This window comes from Siphateles boraxobius, unplaced genomic scaffold (assembly GCF_051911475.1).
Source record: "Siphateles boraxobius isolate OS27281-9 unplaced genomic scaffold, OSU_SipBor_1 77, whole genome shotgun sequence".
NCBI lineage: Eukaryota > Metazoa > Chordata > Actinopteri > Cypriniformes > Leuciscidae > Siphateles > Siphateles boraxobius.
The window spans coordinates 8,886,489-8,902,733 of NW_027509205.1; the positions used below are offsets into that span (position 1 = coordinate 8,886,489).

At 39.7% G+C, this 16,245-nt stretch overlaps 1 protein-coding gene across 1 annotated transcript; it reads right to left on the reverse strand.

Moving 5' to 3' along the window:
* Positions 1 to 1,541: 1,541 nt before the first annotated feature.
* On the reverse strand, positions 1,542 to 10,085 carry tmem240a (transmembrane protein 240a). The gene is made up of 4 exons (XM_077219073.1): positions 9,515 to 10,085; positions 9,139 to 9,245; positions 6,868 to 7,076; positions 1,542 to 2,647 (listed from the first exon to the last, which is right to left on the reverse strand). Exons 1-4 carry the CDS (start codon positions 9,569 to 9,571, stop codon positions 2,493 to 2,495), a joined length of 528 nt encoding a protein of 175 aa, XP_077075188.1. The 5' UTR covers positions 9,572 to 10,085; the 3' UTR covers positions 1,542 to 2,492.
* Between the last annotated feature and the right edge of the window lie 6,160 nt (positions 10,086 to 16,245).

The window sequence follows — 16,245 nt, forward strand, 5'->3', positions numbered from 1 at the left end:
AAAACTGGGATGGTGTTCATCGGCCTTGTCTCATTTCCACCCAGAGATCTGCAGTGACTCCTGGATCAAAAGCAATCTTATTCAGGCCTCAAGTGGAGTAGATATCTGTCAAGCGAGTCCCACTTCTGCCAGAAGAGCTTTTAACAAATCCCTTTGACCTTTTGAGACAGAAGGATTTTATTTAAATCTGTGATTTAAATATTGCCCTGAATCAAGTTAAACAATTCAGATATTTAATTTCACAATGGAACACACGCACGCACACGCACGCAGACAGACACACACACACACACACACACACACACACACACACACACACACATGCACGCACGCACGCACGCACGCACGCACGCACACACACACACACACACACACACACACACACACACACACACACACACACATGCACGCATGCACGCACGCACGCACGAACGCGCACGCACACACACACACACACACACACACACACACACACACACACACACACACACACACACACACACACACACACACACACACACACACACACATTGTTGGATTTTCATGTTTTATGGGGACCTTGCATATAGACATAATGATTTGTATACTGTAAATGCCCCCACAAGGACAAGGATTTCAGATATGGCCATCTTTGTGGGGTTATTTAAAATTATTCTTTTTTATATTATGAAATATTATTAAAGTAAAAAAAACTAAAATGCATTCCTGCTGAATATTTTTGTGGTGCATTCTTTGATTAATGATATGTTAAAAAGAACAAAATTTATTTCAAATATATTTTTTTTGTAACATTGTAAATGTCTTTATTTTCATTCTTGTTTAATTGAATTGAATGCATCCTTGATGAATAAAAGTATTTCTTTCTTTCGTTCTTCTCTTTAAATAGTTGCCTGGTTTTCACAAAAAAAAATATTAAGCAGCAAAAACATTTTTTATTGACACAGTAATAATAAGAAATGTTTCTTAAGCAATAGGCTATATTACAATGATTTGTGAAGGACATGTGTCATGTGACACAGACATAATAATATTTCACAATATTACTGTTTTACTGCATGTTTGATCAAGTAAATGCAGCCTTGGTGAGCATAAAATATAACAAATATAAAAATCTTAATTATTCCAAACCTTTGACTGTTGTATATTTGTTTTCTTTCTTGGTTGCTATATTCAGAAGATGGTGTTAATTCTTGATTTTTAGTAGCCTATGGTGTTTGGTTTTGGTTTTTAGCCTAAATTTGTTCTTAAAAGTGTATCTATTACTTCCTCATAACCCTTTTTTCTACCAATATAGCATTAGATCTCTATTAAACTCAGCAGTTCTCATGAGTTTCATTCATGTTACCACAGTTTTTGGTTGCATTCAATATTTCATTTGACATTCTATTTTTATACGAGTATAAATATATATCCTAAATGTGACTATTTTGTTTTTATATTAGCAATGGAACAGTTAGTAGTGGCTGAGTCCCCCTCAGCATGGGTGTTATGCGCGTATACACCTTCAGTCGTTGAGAAATGACACATCCCAAAACTAGGGGTCACTGTTGTGCTTCAATGGCACTTTTAATAAAACAGACATTTTATCTTCACAACAGCAATGTCTGGACATAAAGAGGAAGAGAAAATTGGGCCAGGGCTCTCTGTGCTGGCAGGCTGGTTGTTCTTGTTTGAGTATGAAGTAGTTTAAACGCAGACCTGGAAGGGCTATTGGACACAGTGTAGGGAAGACAAGGAAAGTGCTAGCGGCTCTCTCACATATGACAGATGACGTTCAAAACAGCAAAAAGAGCCCTGACCGCTCATTTCAACCTTCCTGCACTCTCCTTTATTTACAGATAAAATTAATACATTCATTTATTTCACATAGTAACAAAGCTAACCAATCATTTTTTTAGAGTGCATGATCTCTTTTTCATCCATCCAAAAAGTTCACATATCACAACTGCATTCAAAATTCTTTCCTCTTTATGTTTTTCCCTCTTTTTAAACAGTTACCTCCTACTCCCGTGTCCATTTTAATCCCATAAAACAATATGTGTAACTATTTACATGATCATTAATCTCTATAACTATACCATCACAAAACCATGACCTCTGCCCTCCCACCCCGACCGCTTATCACCCCCCTCCCAAAAAGTAATATCCTGATGAAAAAGCTAAAAAAGGTGGAGGGGAAAGCAAGGAATAAACATGAATTGACTCCCATTGTCTCATAAAACAATTTCTTGCATCCTCCCCCATTCTAAAAGTGCATGCCTAGAATCAGCAATTGAAAATAAAATGCCTGTACAGAAAAAAAACCTTTCTAAACCATTCGCCAAATGTGGCAAACGTGGAAACATATCAGCATATTGACAACGATAATCTTCTTTCTTCTTTTGGCAAATACTTGAGTGGTTCTTGAAGGTCTAAAAGATGTAGTGGAACAATTATGGGTCTCTGAGGCAGCAGCTGGTAATGAAGCAGTTTTGGGGAAACTGCTGTTAAAGTCAGAGGTGACGGGGGCTGGGATGACCATTGTGATAGAGCTTCTGCTTGATGTGCACCATGTTTCCGCTGGAATCCTCCAGTTGCCGAAGCTGTGCGCGTCTACGGAGGTCCCGAAGGTTGCAGAACTGTGGCAACCACGACCAGGAAGGGGTATCTGAGCGGCACAGAGAAAAACGCGTTAGTATCTGTCAAACTGTGGTGTTCTATACATTCTCAATAACTAAGCTAATGAGATGGTTAAGAAAAGGAAAAAGAAAATGTACATGTTACAATGAACCAGCATGTCTACGCAACGTGTTAATGGAAACAGCATGTGGGTCCAGACGTGGAGGCTGGGGTGGAGGTATATCAAAACCACAGAGAGTTCCTCAGACAGCCCCGCCCCTCAACACTAGCCCTGTTGGAAGTGTGTCAGTGTGTGTGTGAAAGGGAGGCCATGGGGGAGCGGGGGGTTATTTATAGCATTCCATGGGTATGCCATCCGCTAGGACTGCCGTGAAGGATATTCAGAGGAAGATGGTGAATACGATTTTTTTTAAGTCTTAAAGCTGGATCAAAAGAAAGGAAGAAGAGGTCAATGAAGGGCTGGATATAATGCAGTAATAGGCAAAGTTCTTGTGTTTAAACAAAAGAAAGAGGTATGTTTTTCATAAAAAGCACTTTTATTACAATTAATAACATTTTTATTCAAATCTAAAAAGATAAATATTTTTTTAAATATTTTATATATATATATATATATATATATATATATATATATATATATATATATATATATATACACACTGCCGTTCAAAAGTTTGGGGACGGTAAGATTTTTAATGTTTTTAAAAGAAGTCTCTTCTGCTCACCAAGGCTGCATTTATTTGATTAAAAATACAAAACAAACCTAGTAATATTGTGAAATATTATTTCAATGTAAAACAGCTGTTTTCTATGTGAATATATAGTAAAGTGTAATTTATTCCTGTGATCAAAGCTGAATTTTCAGCATCATTACTCCAGTCTTCAGTGTCACATAATCCTTCAGAAATCATTCTAATATGATGGTTTGATGCTCAAGAAACATTTCTCATTATTATCAATGTTGAAAACAGTTATTTACATTTTTATTTCAGGATTCTTTGATCAATAGAAAGTTCAAAAGAATTTATCTGAAATAGAATCTTTTGTAACATTAAACACGGCCGTTCAAAACTTTGGGGTCAGTAAGAATTTTTATTTTATTTTTTGGGAGAAATAAATAAAATAAATCAATACTTTTATTCATCAAGGAGGAATTAAATTGATCAAAAGTGACAGTAAAGACATTTAAAATGTTACAAAATATTCTATTTCAAATAAATGCTGTTGTTTTTAACTTTCTGTTCATCAAAGAATCCTAAAAAAATGGTACACCTCTAAGCCTCTAAGTCCATCTAAAGTTTTTGTTTAATATTAAAAATTTTACCAGTCTCCATCCCAAGTACCGGCATTTCTGAATGGGCTGAGGCTGGGATTTAGTGAGTTTGAAGGGAAAGTATTTGATGAACGTATACTATATGCGGAGAGCATTTTGACAGAGGTGGCTTTTAGAGGCTTTTGCATGGGATATATATATATATATATATATATATATATATATATATATATATATATATATTGTCAAATGTATGAAAATATAAATATATACAACATGTATTATGAAAATATAAATCAGTTATCATATATATTAATTCTTGTCTGAAAAGAAAATGATTGTAATATATAAAGCTAAATATATCAAAAAAAGTATCATATTCAAAATTTAAAAATATGAAAATATAAACATTTAAAATATTTCATTACTACAATATTAATCAGTTATCAAATATACATATACCCTGATCTGACCAGAAAATGTGTTATTAAACAGTGAAAAATATATATTTTTTTAAATAAAAAAGCTAAATATATAAAATATTATTTATACATTATTACAATATAAATAAATAAACAGATATATTACTCCTCCTGAGCCGAAATTGATTAGGGGGAAAAGAATAACAGCAAACAATCAGAGTAATTCTAAAATAGGAAATGAGAGCTAAAATTCAAGGTATGTGCTTTAGTGCACTGACTGTATATGTATTGTGTGTGTGTGTGTGTGTGTGAGTATGACTGCACGCTTACACGTCTCGCCAACTTGCCTTCTCTTTCCAGCTGCTCTTTGTCTATTTATAGCACTCGCACAGTGCAAGGGTGAAAATCTCTGTGTGTGTGTGTGTGTGTGTGAGTGTGTGTGTGTGTGTGTGTGTGTGTGTGTGTGTGTGTGTGTGTGTGTGTGTGTGTGTGTGTGTGTGTGTGTGTGTGTGTGTGTGTGTGTGTGTGTGTGTGTGCTGGTGGGGGCGGGGGCATGACAGCATCTCTCTCCCACCTTCCTTTCCATCAACCTCACCTTCACTCCCCTATCTTGGTGAGGCTAAATGATGCTGACCTGCCATCAACGTCACAATTTCACAGCTGTGGTGTGCTTTACAAGAGGGGTATCCCCAGTATTTTTTCAGTAGGTCACATCATAAGGAGATACCATTTTGTGTTTGTGCTACTCAAAAAACAAAAAAAACAAAAAACTGAAACAAGGGTCAGATTATATTTTTTCTTTGTGGGCTGAGTTAAAAGGATAGTTCACCCAAAATTAAAAATTCTGTCATCATTTACTCACCCTCATTTCGCTGCAAACCCATAAGACTTTGAAACACAAATTAAGATATTTGTAATGAAACCTGAGAGGTTTCTGTTTCTCCAATAAAAGTCATTGTTACCAAAACTTAGAAGATCCAAAAAAGGCGTCATAAAATGAATCCATATGAATTGAGCGGTTTAATCCAAGTCTTTTAAAGAGATACAATCACTTTATATGATGAACAGATTTAATAGGCTTTTGTTCACATATAAACACAGATAGACAATTTGTGTTTCAAAGATCAACCAAACTCCTATGGGTTTGGAATGACATGAGGGTGAGTAAATGAACAGATTTTTTATTTTTGGGTGAACTGTAATAATATTTTGTACATAGCGCTCTGGATTACTGTTTGGCCAACTGGTGCATTCCGTGGTCTGAGTAAATTCTCTCTCTCTCTCCCTCTCTCTCTCTCTCTCACACACACACACACACACGCACGCACGCACGCACGCACGCACGCACGCACGCACGCACGCACGCACGCACACACACACACACACACATATATATATATAGTTCTTCAAAGCATTTTTATATATATATTTCTTCAAAGCATATCACTCTCCTTTGCCCACAATAACAATCATCCAATACGTTTATCCCATGAACACACTAAGTAGCCTATATTAAAACTAAAAGCATTCCATTTTAAAGCACTATTTACATATTCTGCCACAGCTTATGTACCTCTTTACTCTCAAAGGACCCCAGACAACTGTTATAAACAACTGCTGTGTTGCCTGTGATTCAGTTACATTGAGTGAAAACCTGCTGTTAATTTCTGCAGCCACAGTCTTCATCTTAATACATTCATTACTGGGAGTGATAATAACAGGGCAGAAGGGGAGCGCTGACAGCTGATGAAAATGAAAAATGTAGGTGTGTAAATGTTTGGGGACAGAAAATTGAATTTTGGGAGTGTTTGGAAAAAGACATGTTTATTAACATAAAAAACCAATACAGTGGGACACATTTTAAAATAGGATTTAGAAATGTATAAGGATTTACTCCCATACAAATCCATGTATAGTATAAATCTAACACACCAACTGCAAGTGAGATTAGCTGATCTGGTACTGTATATTATAAAAAAAACATTTATTTAATAATTCAAATTTACAGTTTTTACTGTCATTGTTTTAATTTTTAGAATGTTACTCTTTGAGACAGAACTAATATACTTTATTAGCTGTATGAGCACAAGCTGTGTTCATGTTGTCACTAACATTTAAGGCACTTGTTCTTCACAGTAAAGTGTTTGACGTCAATTCTTTAGTTTTTGAGATGTAGCATTAGTACCTGAATACATCCATTTAAATCTTGCACATAAAACATGGCATTTATTGAGCAAGGAAATAACACTCAACCACGTTCAACCTCAAAATGATCACGCTTAACAAAACTTAAGGGCAACAAATAAACAAAAAGCATTATTGTAAAATGTCTCTTCATAACATTAAATAAATTGTCACGTAAAGGAAGAATACATGATTTTGATGCATAAAAAGAAATGCATGAACACTCACTTACACTTTAGAAGCTCTATTTAAATATTCAGTAACCAAATCCTGGTCTGCATAGATCCTACAAGCATATCTTTTGTCCTTTACATCTATCCACATGTGTGCTCTCCATATACTTTTGGTTACAATGTTCTTCCCACTCACCATAATAGCGACTGGCTCTCCAGGCCCTCACAGCACAGTGCAAAGCTCCATCCAGCCACAACAACAGCCAGCTGATACAGAAGCCCAGCAACAGCCCCAGCATGAGGTCCATCTCCTGTTTGGTCACACTGTCACTCACAAAGTAATTCTCAGACGAGTCCACGAGCGAATGGTCTCCATCATATGGAATTACGTAGTGAACATGATGCCTAAGACAGAGAGAGGAAAACTATGTTTAGAGGTCTACATTCAGGCACACAGACAAGGAAAAAAAGAAAACAATAAATGAGGAGATAGACAATGAGGACATATTATTACACAAAAGATTGCTTTAATAACTCTCTCAGCAGGGTGGAAAAAAATGTGTTTTCTATACTGATATTACTTGGATCCAACTGAGCTCAGTCAAGCTGGGTTTGTTGTCTTGGAACACATGCATTAAACACATGGTTTGGCACACAGCTGTTGCAAATAATGCAGTTTGTGTGTGTGTGTGAGTGTGTGTGTGTGTGTGTGTGTGTGTGTGTGTGTGTGTGTGTGTGTGTGTGTGTGTGTGTGTGTGTGTGTGTGTGTGTGTGTGTGTGTGTGTGTGTGTGTGTGTGTGTGTGTGTGTGTGTTCCATTTGTGATGTTTATGGAAGTCTATGGGAAAATACTTAACAGTTTAATTTTATAATTCAACAGAATTACAAGCAAGTGTCTTAGATAAGGGTTAAAAAAGACTTAATGTATGGGTAACTTCATGGTTTTGTAACATAAAAACGACACATGATAGCTGATTTCTTGTTGTGTAGAAGTTTGGCAATAACTTACATTCAACCTTGATCCTTAGCAACATAATGCCTCAAAAGTCAAATAAATTTACTTATTTTTGTTTTACTATGTTACACGTGAGTTTAAAAATGTCCAAAAATTAGTTGGAATTCTCATTTTTTAGAGTTAAGAGGAAAAAAACTATAACAGTGGCAACATTTTAAAAAGATATTGATATACAGATATTGATTCATGTAATGTGAAGGAAGTTAGACAGCTCATGTTTTGCACATTTGATATTGATAGGCAGAAATATACAGATATGCAGATGTCAAAAGACTTTATGAGCAGATTGACACTGATGCACCTAGAGAATGTCATAATGACAATGATCAACACAAATCATGACAATTTGGTATCTCTGAGTATCTATTGGTTTTACGTTTCATGTATGAAAAAAGTTTTATGCCTTGTTTCTGCAAATATCAAGGACAGCAGGTTTTCAGTGACCATGACCCATTTATAATGCTCTTGGTCCTAACAGAATACTCTATGTTTGGAAAGAGAAATGGTATACATGAAATTATGAAGTTAAACCTGTGATTAACAGATCTCCACCAACAGTTTTAAGGTGTTAAAACATGTACATCTATTGAGAACAATTATCATCTGACCTAATTTACTACCCTCAGATGTTTTTACATCAACAACTTATAATCAACAGATGTAGCTTGAACAGAAACTGTTGTGCAAACGACAACTCCAAAAGTCAAGCTTCAGTAGCCTACTATTCAATCTAAAAAAGAAATAGAAAAAAACATGGGGTATATTAATCTTGTAGGTCTAAATGAAATACAGAATAGACTTAATGTAGCCTATATAAATAAATAAACAAATAAATAAATACATGGTGTATATTAGTCTTGAATGATAAAATATAGACTATCTGTAAATAAAATATAACAATTTTGTCCAAACTCTTTTTGTACACTAAACACCACAAAACTGCATTATATCAATATACTACCTTCAGTAGCCAAGTATAGCCTACTAATCCTTCTGCATTAAAATCAAATTTTTATTTCAATAATACTAACGTAGGCTAATTGTGTGGGGCCAACACACGAGCCCAAAAGAACAACATCTCTGGCTGTGCTTGGAGAAAAATCACACCTTGAAACGCAGAAAGAAAAAAAAAAAAGAAAAAAATATAGGCTATACACAAGCAGAAAATCAAGGAAAATTCTCACACCGAAACACCGACGCAAAGCAACAGCATCTGCTCAGTATCAATAAACCATTCGAATTACGCCCAAATTATGCCACAAACCCCACGAATACACATATAAGGCCTTATTGTGACAATATTCATTTGGATAAATGAGATGAAATGGAGAAGACTGTTTTTCGGGTGCTGGCGAATGGCTCAGGCCTTTGAGCTGTTAGTAATAGATGGGAAACCTGTCAATTTCTGGATCTCGTGCTAGAATGCATTATTAACGTTTGGGTTGTTTTTTACCTTCCACAGTTGCAATGACAGACGCGGTCTTCCCCTCGTAAATGCGGTAAGATGTAGTTGTGAAAGCGGTCCAGGAGTGCGTTCATGTCCATTAAACACGCTATCGCCTGCAAAGAACCATTCGAGTCAACCGGGACATGACAAGCAGTATTGGAACACAGCAACCGCTACATGACCTGGTACTGTGACCACTGCAGGGGAAAATACACATTACATTTCCACATCAGCCAGTAATACACACAAGTACGGTTGTGCTGGCTTAATGAGATTTTTAAATGGAATTTCAGCGGTCCACGCTCTCATTAAGTCCCGATTTCAATTAGAATATGACAGAAATTCACAATTATGAAGTGCTTAGACAGACTAAATGTCTTACCATGACAACTGAAGCACCGAGAATCATAAAAATCATGGTGGTTGTGATCATATGCATCAAAACTTCCGAACTCGCCTTTCCTCTTCCCCAGTCTGTTCAAATCCGGTTAAACTAAAAACATGCCGTCCCGGGAGAAGACGCTCATGGATGCGCCCTCGCCGCTACACCTGCCTCGGTCCTGAGCCCGCCAGATTGGGAAGCGTTCTTAAGGCGCATAGGGTTAGGATGAGCAGATCTCGCTATCCCACACGCGCATTCACACAGTCTTCACCCACATCCAGCGATACGTTCCCCCAGTGCTGCAGTTGAATCCGCCTTAGCCGTGTGGTTGGGAGGGAGCTGAGGAGGTAGAGCGTCCTAGTCTGATTAGCTGATGCTGTTGCCTCTCTCCTCCTTTGCGCTCCGACGCCGCTGGAAATGTCTTGCGAAAACGAGCAATGCCTGGGTCAGCTAGTTCTCTGATACATCTGTCTAGCATTTGACATCTAGTAGACCTGAGATACGTCGCCAAGGCTTTATTTGAAGAAATGTGTGGTCGGCTTTACATATCTGCTGCGATCTTGCAAGTGGCAAGCCACTTTAACATTTATACCTTTAAGGGTAAGTTCGGCGTTTTACAAGTAAAGCCCTGTTTTAAGATCGTTTCTGATTAAATCAAACGGTTAAGATTAAAATTTGGACACATGCTGCTGTCCCGAGAATTTTAGTTTTTTGTGTTAGCACAACCCCCCCCCAGGTTCCCCCGCCCCCCAACTCCAACTGTGGCTGCTAACACAAACACCTAAAATTCTCGGGACAGCAGCATGTGTCCAAATTTTAATCTTAATCGTTCGATTTCATCACAAACGATCTTAAAACAGGGCTTCACTTGTAAAACGCCGAACTTACCCTTTAATAAGGAACTAGTAGCCCTACTTGTATTTTTAAAATTATTATTCACACACACACACACACACACACAAACACACACACAAGCACGTCCCAGCCGGTTCGTCACTTATTGGGGGTCCCCTGGAAACATTTCTGTTGTGGTTTGTGCTATTTGCCACACTTCTTTGGTTGTGTTGTGAAATTTTGCATCGTGTTTCTGCATTTGGTTGTGAGTATTTGGAGCACCCATGTGTTGTAAAATGAAGATGTTTTCTTAATTTGCGAGGGTTTTTCTATTTGCATGTGTTTTCTTCACTTGCAGCGCGTTGAGTTCTCTTTCGAGAACGTTCACTTCGTGTTGCGCAGCAATACTTATTGGGAAAACTCCTTTTCTCGAGAATATTGAAGCCATTATTTTAAAAGGCAGTGCAGCAGCAACTGCACGAACCTATGGCGAAGCGGCTGAGACTAACCAATCGGGTTGCTTACGCCCAGGGCGCGTCAGAACCCACCAGAATGGGCGTGGCTTATGCCTATATAAGCAGACTATTTCGCCTTAGAATCAGATTTAATCTCCTTCAGCAAACACCCTCTTCATGCAGAGCCTCTCTGTATGAAACTAACGGACACAGCGAGTTTGCCCCATGCCTGGGACTCGCCCACGCAGAGACTGCACTCAACAATGGCGGCTGCCCGCACTGCGAGAGTCTACCCATTTCCATCCTGCGCTCGCGGCTAGCTCTCCTTTTGGACGGAGACCCTTCCCTCCTCGAGCCACGACGGAAGAAAAGACGGGCCAAAGGATGCCTGAAGCATGCGAGGCCGCGCCGGCTCAGTCCCCGCGTGCCTCGCTCTCTTTTCGCGAGACCCCCTCACCGGTGCTTTTCTCGCAAGCGGATCTATGCCCCTCCTCTCAAGTGGCAGGACTCGTTTTGTTTGGCGCATCTGAGGGAGAAGACTGGCCGGGCTCAACAGTTGACCCTGCCCCTCAATCCCAAGCCAGCCTAGATGGCATTAGAGCGAGCGGGGACGCTGAACTTATTCACGTCTTCACTAAAGTTGTCAAAGGCCTCGACATCGAGTGGTCCCCGCCTCAGGAGCCCACCAGAAGCCGTCTCGACAGGTGGTTTCTGCCGGGGTGTCAGCAGACCCCTCGTCAAAGACCAGCACCCTGAGAGGTCTATGACGAGGGGTCTGCTGACGCCCCGGCAGATCAAGGACGCGGACAGAACCGCTTTCCTCGATGCCCCAGCGGCTGAAGGTCACAGACTCCTAAAGCCTACAAAGCACTACCCGTTCCTGGTACGTCAGGGCCCCTGACCCAAGCTTGTGTTGGACCCTGAGCCTCAGAACCCCTCCTAGTCGAACGACAAGGGGGAAAAGAGAGGGTTTAAGTGCACTGATAGCAAAAGCTGCATTTATAGCAAACCCAAACTCAAACGAGGATCAATCTCGCGAAGAGCGCACTGTTTCCCAGCCAGCAGTCTTACAGTCTTCCTGGGAACAGTAATGGACTCGAGACAAATGAGAGTGTGGCTCTCCCCAGACCGTGCCCTCACTATTCAGCATCTAGTGGCGTCATTCCAAGGGGGCTATCACAGTCCACTCAAAACATTTCAGAGTGGTTTGGGCCTTATGGGCTCAATGTCGTCAGTACTCCAACTAGGCCTACTGCACATGCGTCCCCTGCAGTGATGGCTGAAATGCAGAGTGTCAGCTCATGCGTGGTGCTCCGGTCACTTACGTATCAGGGCGGATTACGGCTGTATCAAAGCCCTGACCCCTCCAACCTGGGATGGGGGGCTCTGTGTGACAACATGTCAGTGGTATCCTATATAAATCGACAGGGTGGCCTCAGATCGGCCAACCTGAACGCTATGACCAGACTCCTCACCCTTTGGGCACATACCAACCTGCGTTCGCTAAGGGCAGTGCACGTACCGGGCATTCTGAACCAGGGTGTGGATATGTTATCCAGAGACAATGTCTCCCCAGGGGAATGGTCTTTCCACCCTCAGATGGTTCACATGATCTGGAACACCTTCGGCAAAGCAGAGGTCGACCTCTTCGCCTCAGAAAACAATGCTCACTGCCCAATATTCTTTTTCGAAGAAAAGGGACGCGCTGGCCCACAACTGGCCCCCGGTCTCGATGCTCCCACAGGTGATCGAAGGAATCAGGAAGAGCAAGTGTTCAGTCCTCCTCATAGCCCCCCTCTGGAGATCCAAAACTTGGTTCCCAGACCTGGCGAAGCTGCTAAAGGCTGCTCCCTAGCCCATACCGCTGAGGAAGGACCTCCTCATCCAGGCGAACGGGTCAATCTGGCACCCATGTCCAGATCTGTGGGCCCTACATGTATGGCCCCTCAATGGGTACCAAGGAAATTTGGACCAAGGAGTCCAAAATACCATGATTATAGCTAGAGCACCGTCTACCAGACGCCTCTAGGCTCTCAAGTGATCAGCGTTTGCAAGCTGGTGTGCAGCATGAAACGTAGACCCATACATATGTGAAGTCCCTCTAGTACTTTCCTTTCTTCAGGAGCTGCTGGATGCGGCAGGACCCCCTCCACGCTCAAAGTATATGTGGCAGCTATAGCGGCTTTTCACGCCCCTGTGGCCGGCCATTCCATGACGAAAAGCGACCTGGTCATTCGTTTCCTCAAGGGGGCCAGGAGGCTCAAGCCCCCCTTAAGAATTGTAAAAGCCCCCCCAAGTCGTTTGTCCTGGCGCTGGGACTGTTATGAAGGCCATATCTTTAACAACAAACATATCTGCTGACTCTGTTGATTTTCTCCTTGATTCTTTTAACTCAAAAGTTTAAAGTGTAATTGATCATATTGCTCCTGTGAAAGTCAGGAAGAAGAGTGGCAGACAAAAAGCACCTTGGAGAAACTCAACAGCAGTGCAAAATATGAAAAGACAATGCAGAAAACCAGAGCGCATATGGCGGAAGACAAAACTTGTAGAAAGACAAAACATCTACAAAGACAGCATCCATGCTTTAAATATGGAACAAGGCAAAGCTAGACAGACTTTCTTCTCGAATATTATAAACAGCAACTTAAACAAAACACCTACTCTTTTTGCTACTGTAGAGAGACTGACAAACCCCCCAAGTCACATTCCCAAAGAAATGCTCTCAGACAGCAAATGCAGTGAGTTTGCTTCCATCTTCTCTGAGAAAATCAATAATAACAGAAAGGTGATCAGCACATCCTTGAGTTGCAGTGGGGTCAGACAGATCAGACCACAACCTGAGAAAGTAGTTACTCTGTCTGATTTAAAAGAAATTGATGGCAAAATGTTAAAAGAACCCGTACAGCACCTTAAAATATCAACCTGTGCCCTTGACGCACTTCCCACATCTTTTTTCAAAAGTGTGTTAAACTGTTTATAAGCAAATCTCCTAGAAGCGGTAAAGGCTACGCAATATCGTTCCCTACTCTCAGGGTACCGAGGTTACGTTAGTAACCGAGTACGTTCTCTCGGCCACCGTATAAACAGCCTATTTTAGAATGTAGGTTAATTCATGTGATGGTAAAGATGAGTTTTCAGCATCATTACTCCAATCTTCAGTGTCACATGATCCTTCAGAAATCATTATAATATGCTGATTAGGTGCTCAAGAAACATTTCTTATATTATTTTCAACATTGATAATAATAATATGAAAAATGAAACCATAATATATGTAGCCTACACACAGTTAGGCCTATCTATGACAAAATATTGGCTATATTATAAAATATGGCTAGTTTAGTTAAACCTAAAAATCTTACAAGATTAAAAATGTAATTAATAACAATTGAAATAAAAATACAATAGTGTTTAGATTTCTACTAGTGTCCGCTATTTGGTTGCATGGAACTGAAATATAAATCACTAATGAATAAATATTTGGCCTTTACTTTAACTGGAATAAGTATCAGCAGTAACTAAGTGAATAGCTGAAATCGGAATCACAGAAATACAGTTGTGGTCAGAATTAATGGCACCCCTGGTAAATATGATTAAAAAAATTGCTGTAAAAAATAAATCTGCATTGTTTCTCCTTTTGATTTTTCATCCAAAAAAATCACAAAAATCGTACCTTTCATTGAGGTAAAATAATTGAAAGTGGGGGGTTTATCACATTATGAAATAAATGTTTTTCTCCAAAACACGCTGGCCATAATTATTGGCTCCCTGTTTTTAAATACTTTTTGCAACCTCCTTTTGCCAAGATAACAGCTCTGAGTCTTCTCCTATAATGCCTGATGAGTTTGGAGAACACCTGACAAGAGATCAGAGACCATTCCTCCATACAGAATCTCTCCAGATCCTTCAGATTCACAAGTTCATGTTGGTGCTTCTTCTTTTCAGTTCAGCCCACTCATTTTCTAAATGGTTCAGTTTAGGGGACTGGGACGGTCATGGCAGAAGCTTCATTTTGTGCTCAGTGACCCATTTTTGTGTTGATTTTGATGTTTGTTTTGGACCGTTTTCCTGATGAAAGATCCAACCACGGCCCATTATAAGATTTCTAGCAGAGGCAATCAGGTTTAGATTTTTTATCTGTTGGTATTTGCTAGAATCCATATCTGAACAAGTATCCATGTATCTGAACAAGATGTCCAGGACCTCCAGCTAAAAGGCCCGCAACATAAGATCCAGTATATTTAACCGTAGGCATGGGGTACTTTTTATCCCTGTTTGCACCAAACACATCTGGTGGGTTTGCTGCCAAAAGGCTCTATTTTTGTTTCATCTGACCATAGAATCCGGTCCCTTTTGAAGTTCCAGTCATGTCTGACCACTGAATATGCTGGAGTTTATTTTTGGAGGAGTGCACAATCTCTGCAATTCTCCATCTGTGATCCTTGGAGAGTCTTCGGCCATGCTCTCCTCCTCACCGTGCATTAAGACAATATAGACACACGTCCTCTTCCTGGCAGAATCGTAACATTTAGTTGATTGTAACTTCTTAGTTATTGCCCTGATGGTCAAAATGGGGATTTTCAATTCTTTAGCTATTTTCTTACAGGCACTTTCTATTTTGTGATGATCAACAATCTTTTGATGCACATCAGAACTATATTATTAAGTTTTACTCATTGTGATGGAAGATTAAGGGAATTTGGCCTTTGTTTCCTCATATTTAAACTCCTGTGAAACTAGACAATTTCATGTTCTTAGTCATACTGGTGTGCTAAAAAAGGCTTGAAAGGTTTGATTTTTGCAATTTTTTTAATTAAAGATCAAAAGGATAAACAATGCAGATTAATTTTTTACAGATATTTTTTTTATCATATTTACCAGGGGTGCCGTTAATTCTGACCACATTGTATTCTAGTTAGTTTTAAGGATTAAGTGTTAAAATGGCTTGCCACACACTGTAGGTTTACTGTTGATAAAGTAGGCTTCTTCAAGCCACCATACGACCAGATCCTTCTTTCTTAATATCCATTTGGGTTTGTATGCACAATGTGCAAACACAGTTTTAAATCTTGCTGTTTTATCAACAGCAGCCGTTTCTTCTCTATCTCGTGGCGGTGCGTGAGCGTTTGTGCGCGTGAGAGGGGTGGGGGAGAGACAGAGAGGGGGTTTGGGTGGGGAGTGGTAGAAGAGTCTTGACTAATTCACTTTTGCCGTAAAAACATGGCTGATCTTTTTCAATTAATGAAATGCACTACATTATATAGGACAGCCATCCCCCAAGGAGCGTGTAGTTTTTACCAACACATCCTCACGCCCCCTCACGCGCTCTGCAGTTCATATTGCGCCATTTCTTTTAGCTCATAGGATTGTTACGCTTCTGTTTCCCACCTCATGTTCCCGAGGCTTTGCACGTTAACTAACACATGAAATGACCTTGACCGA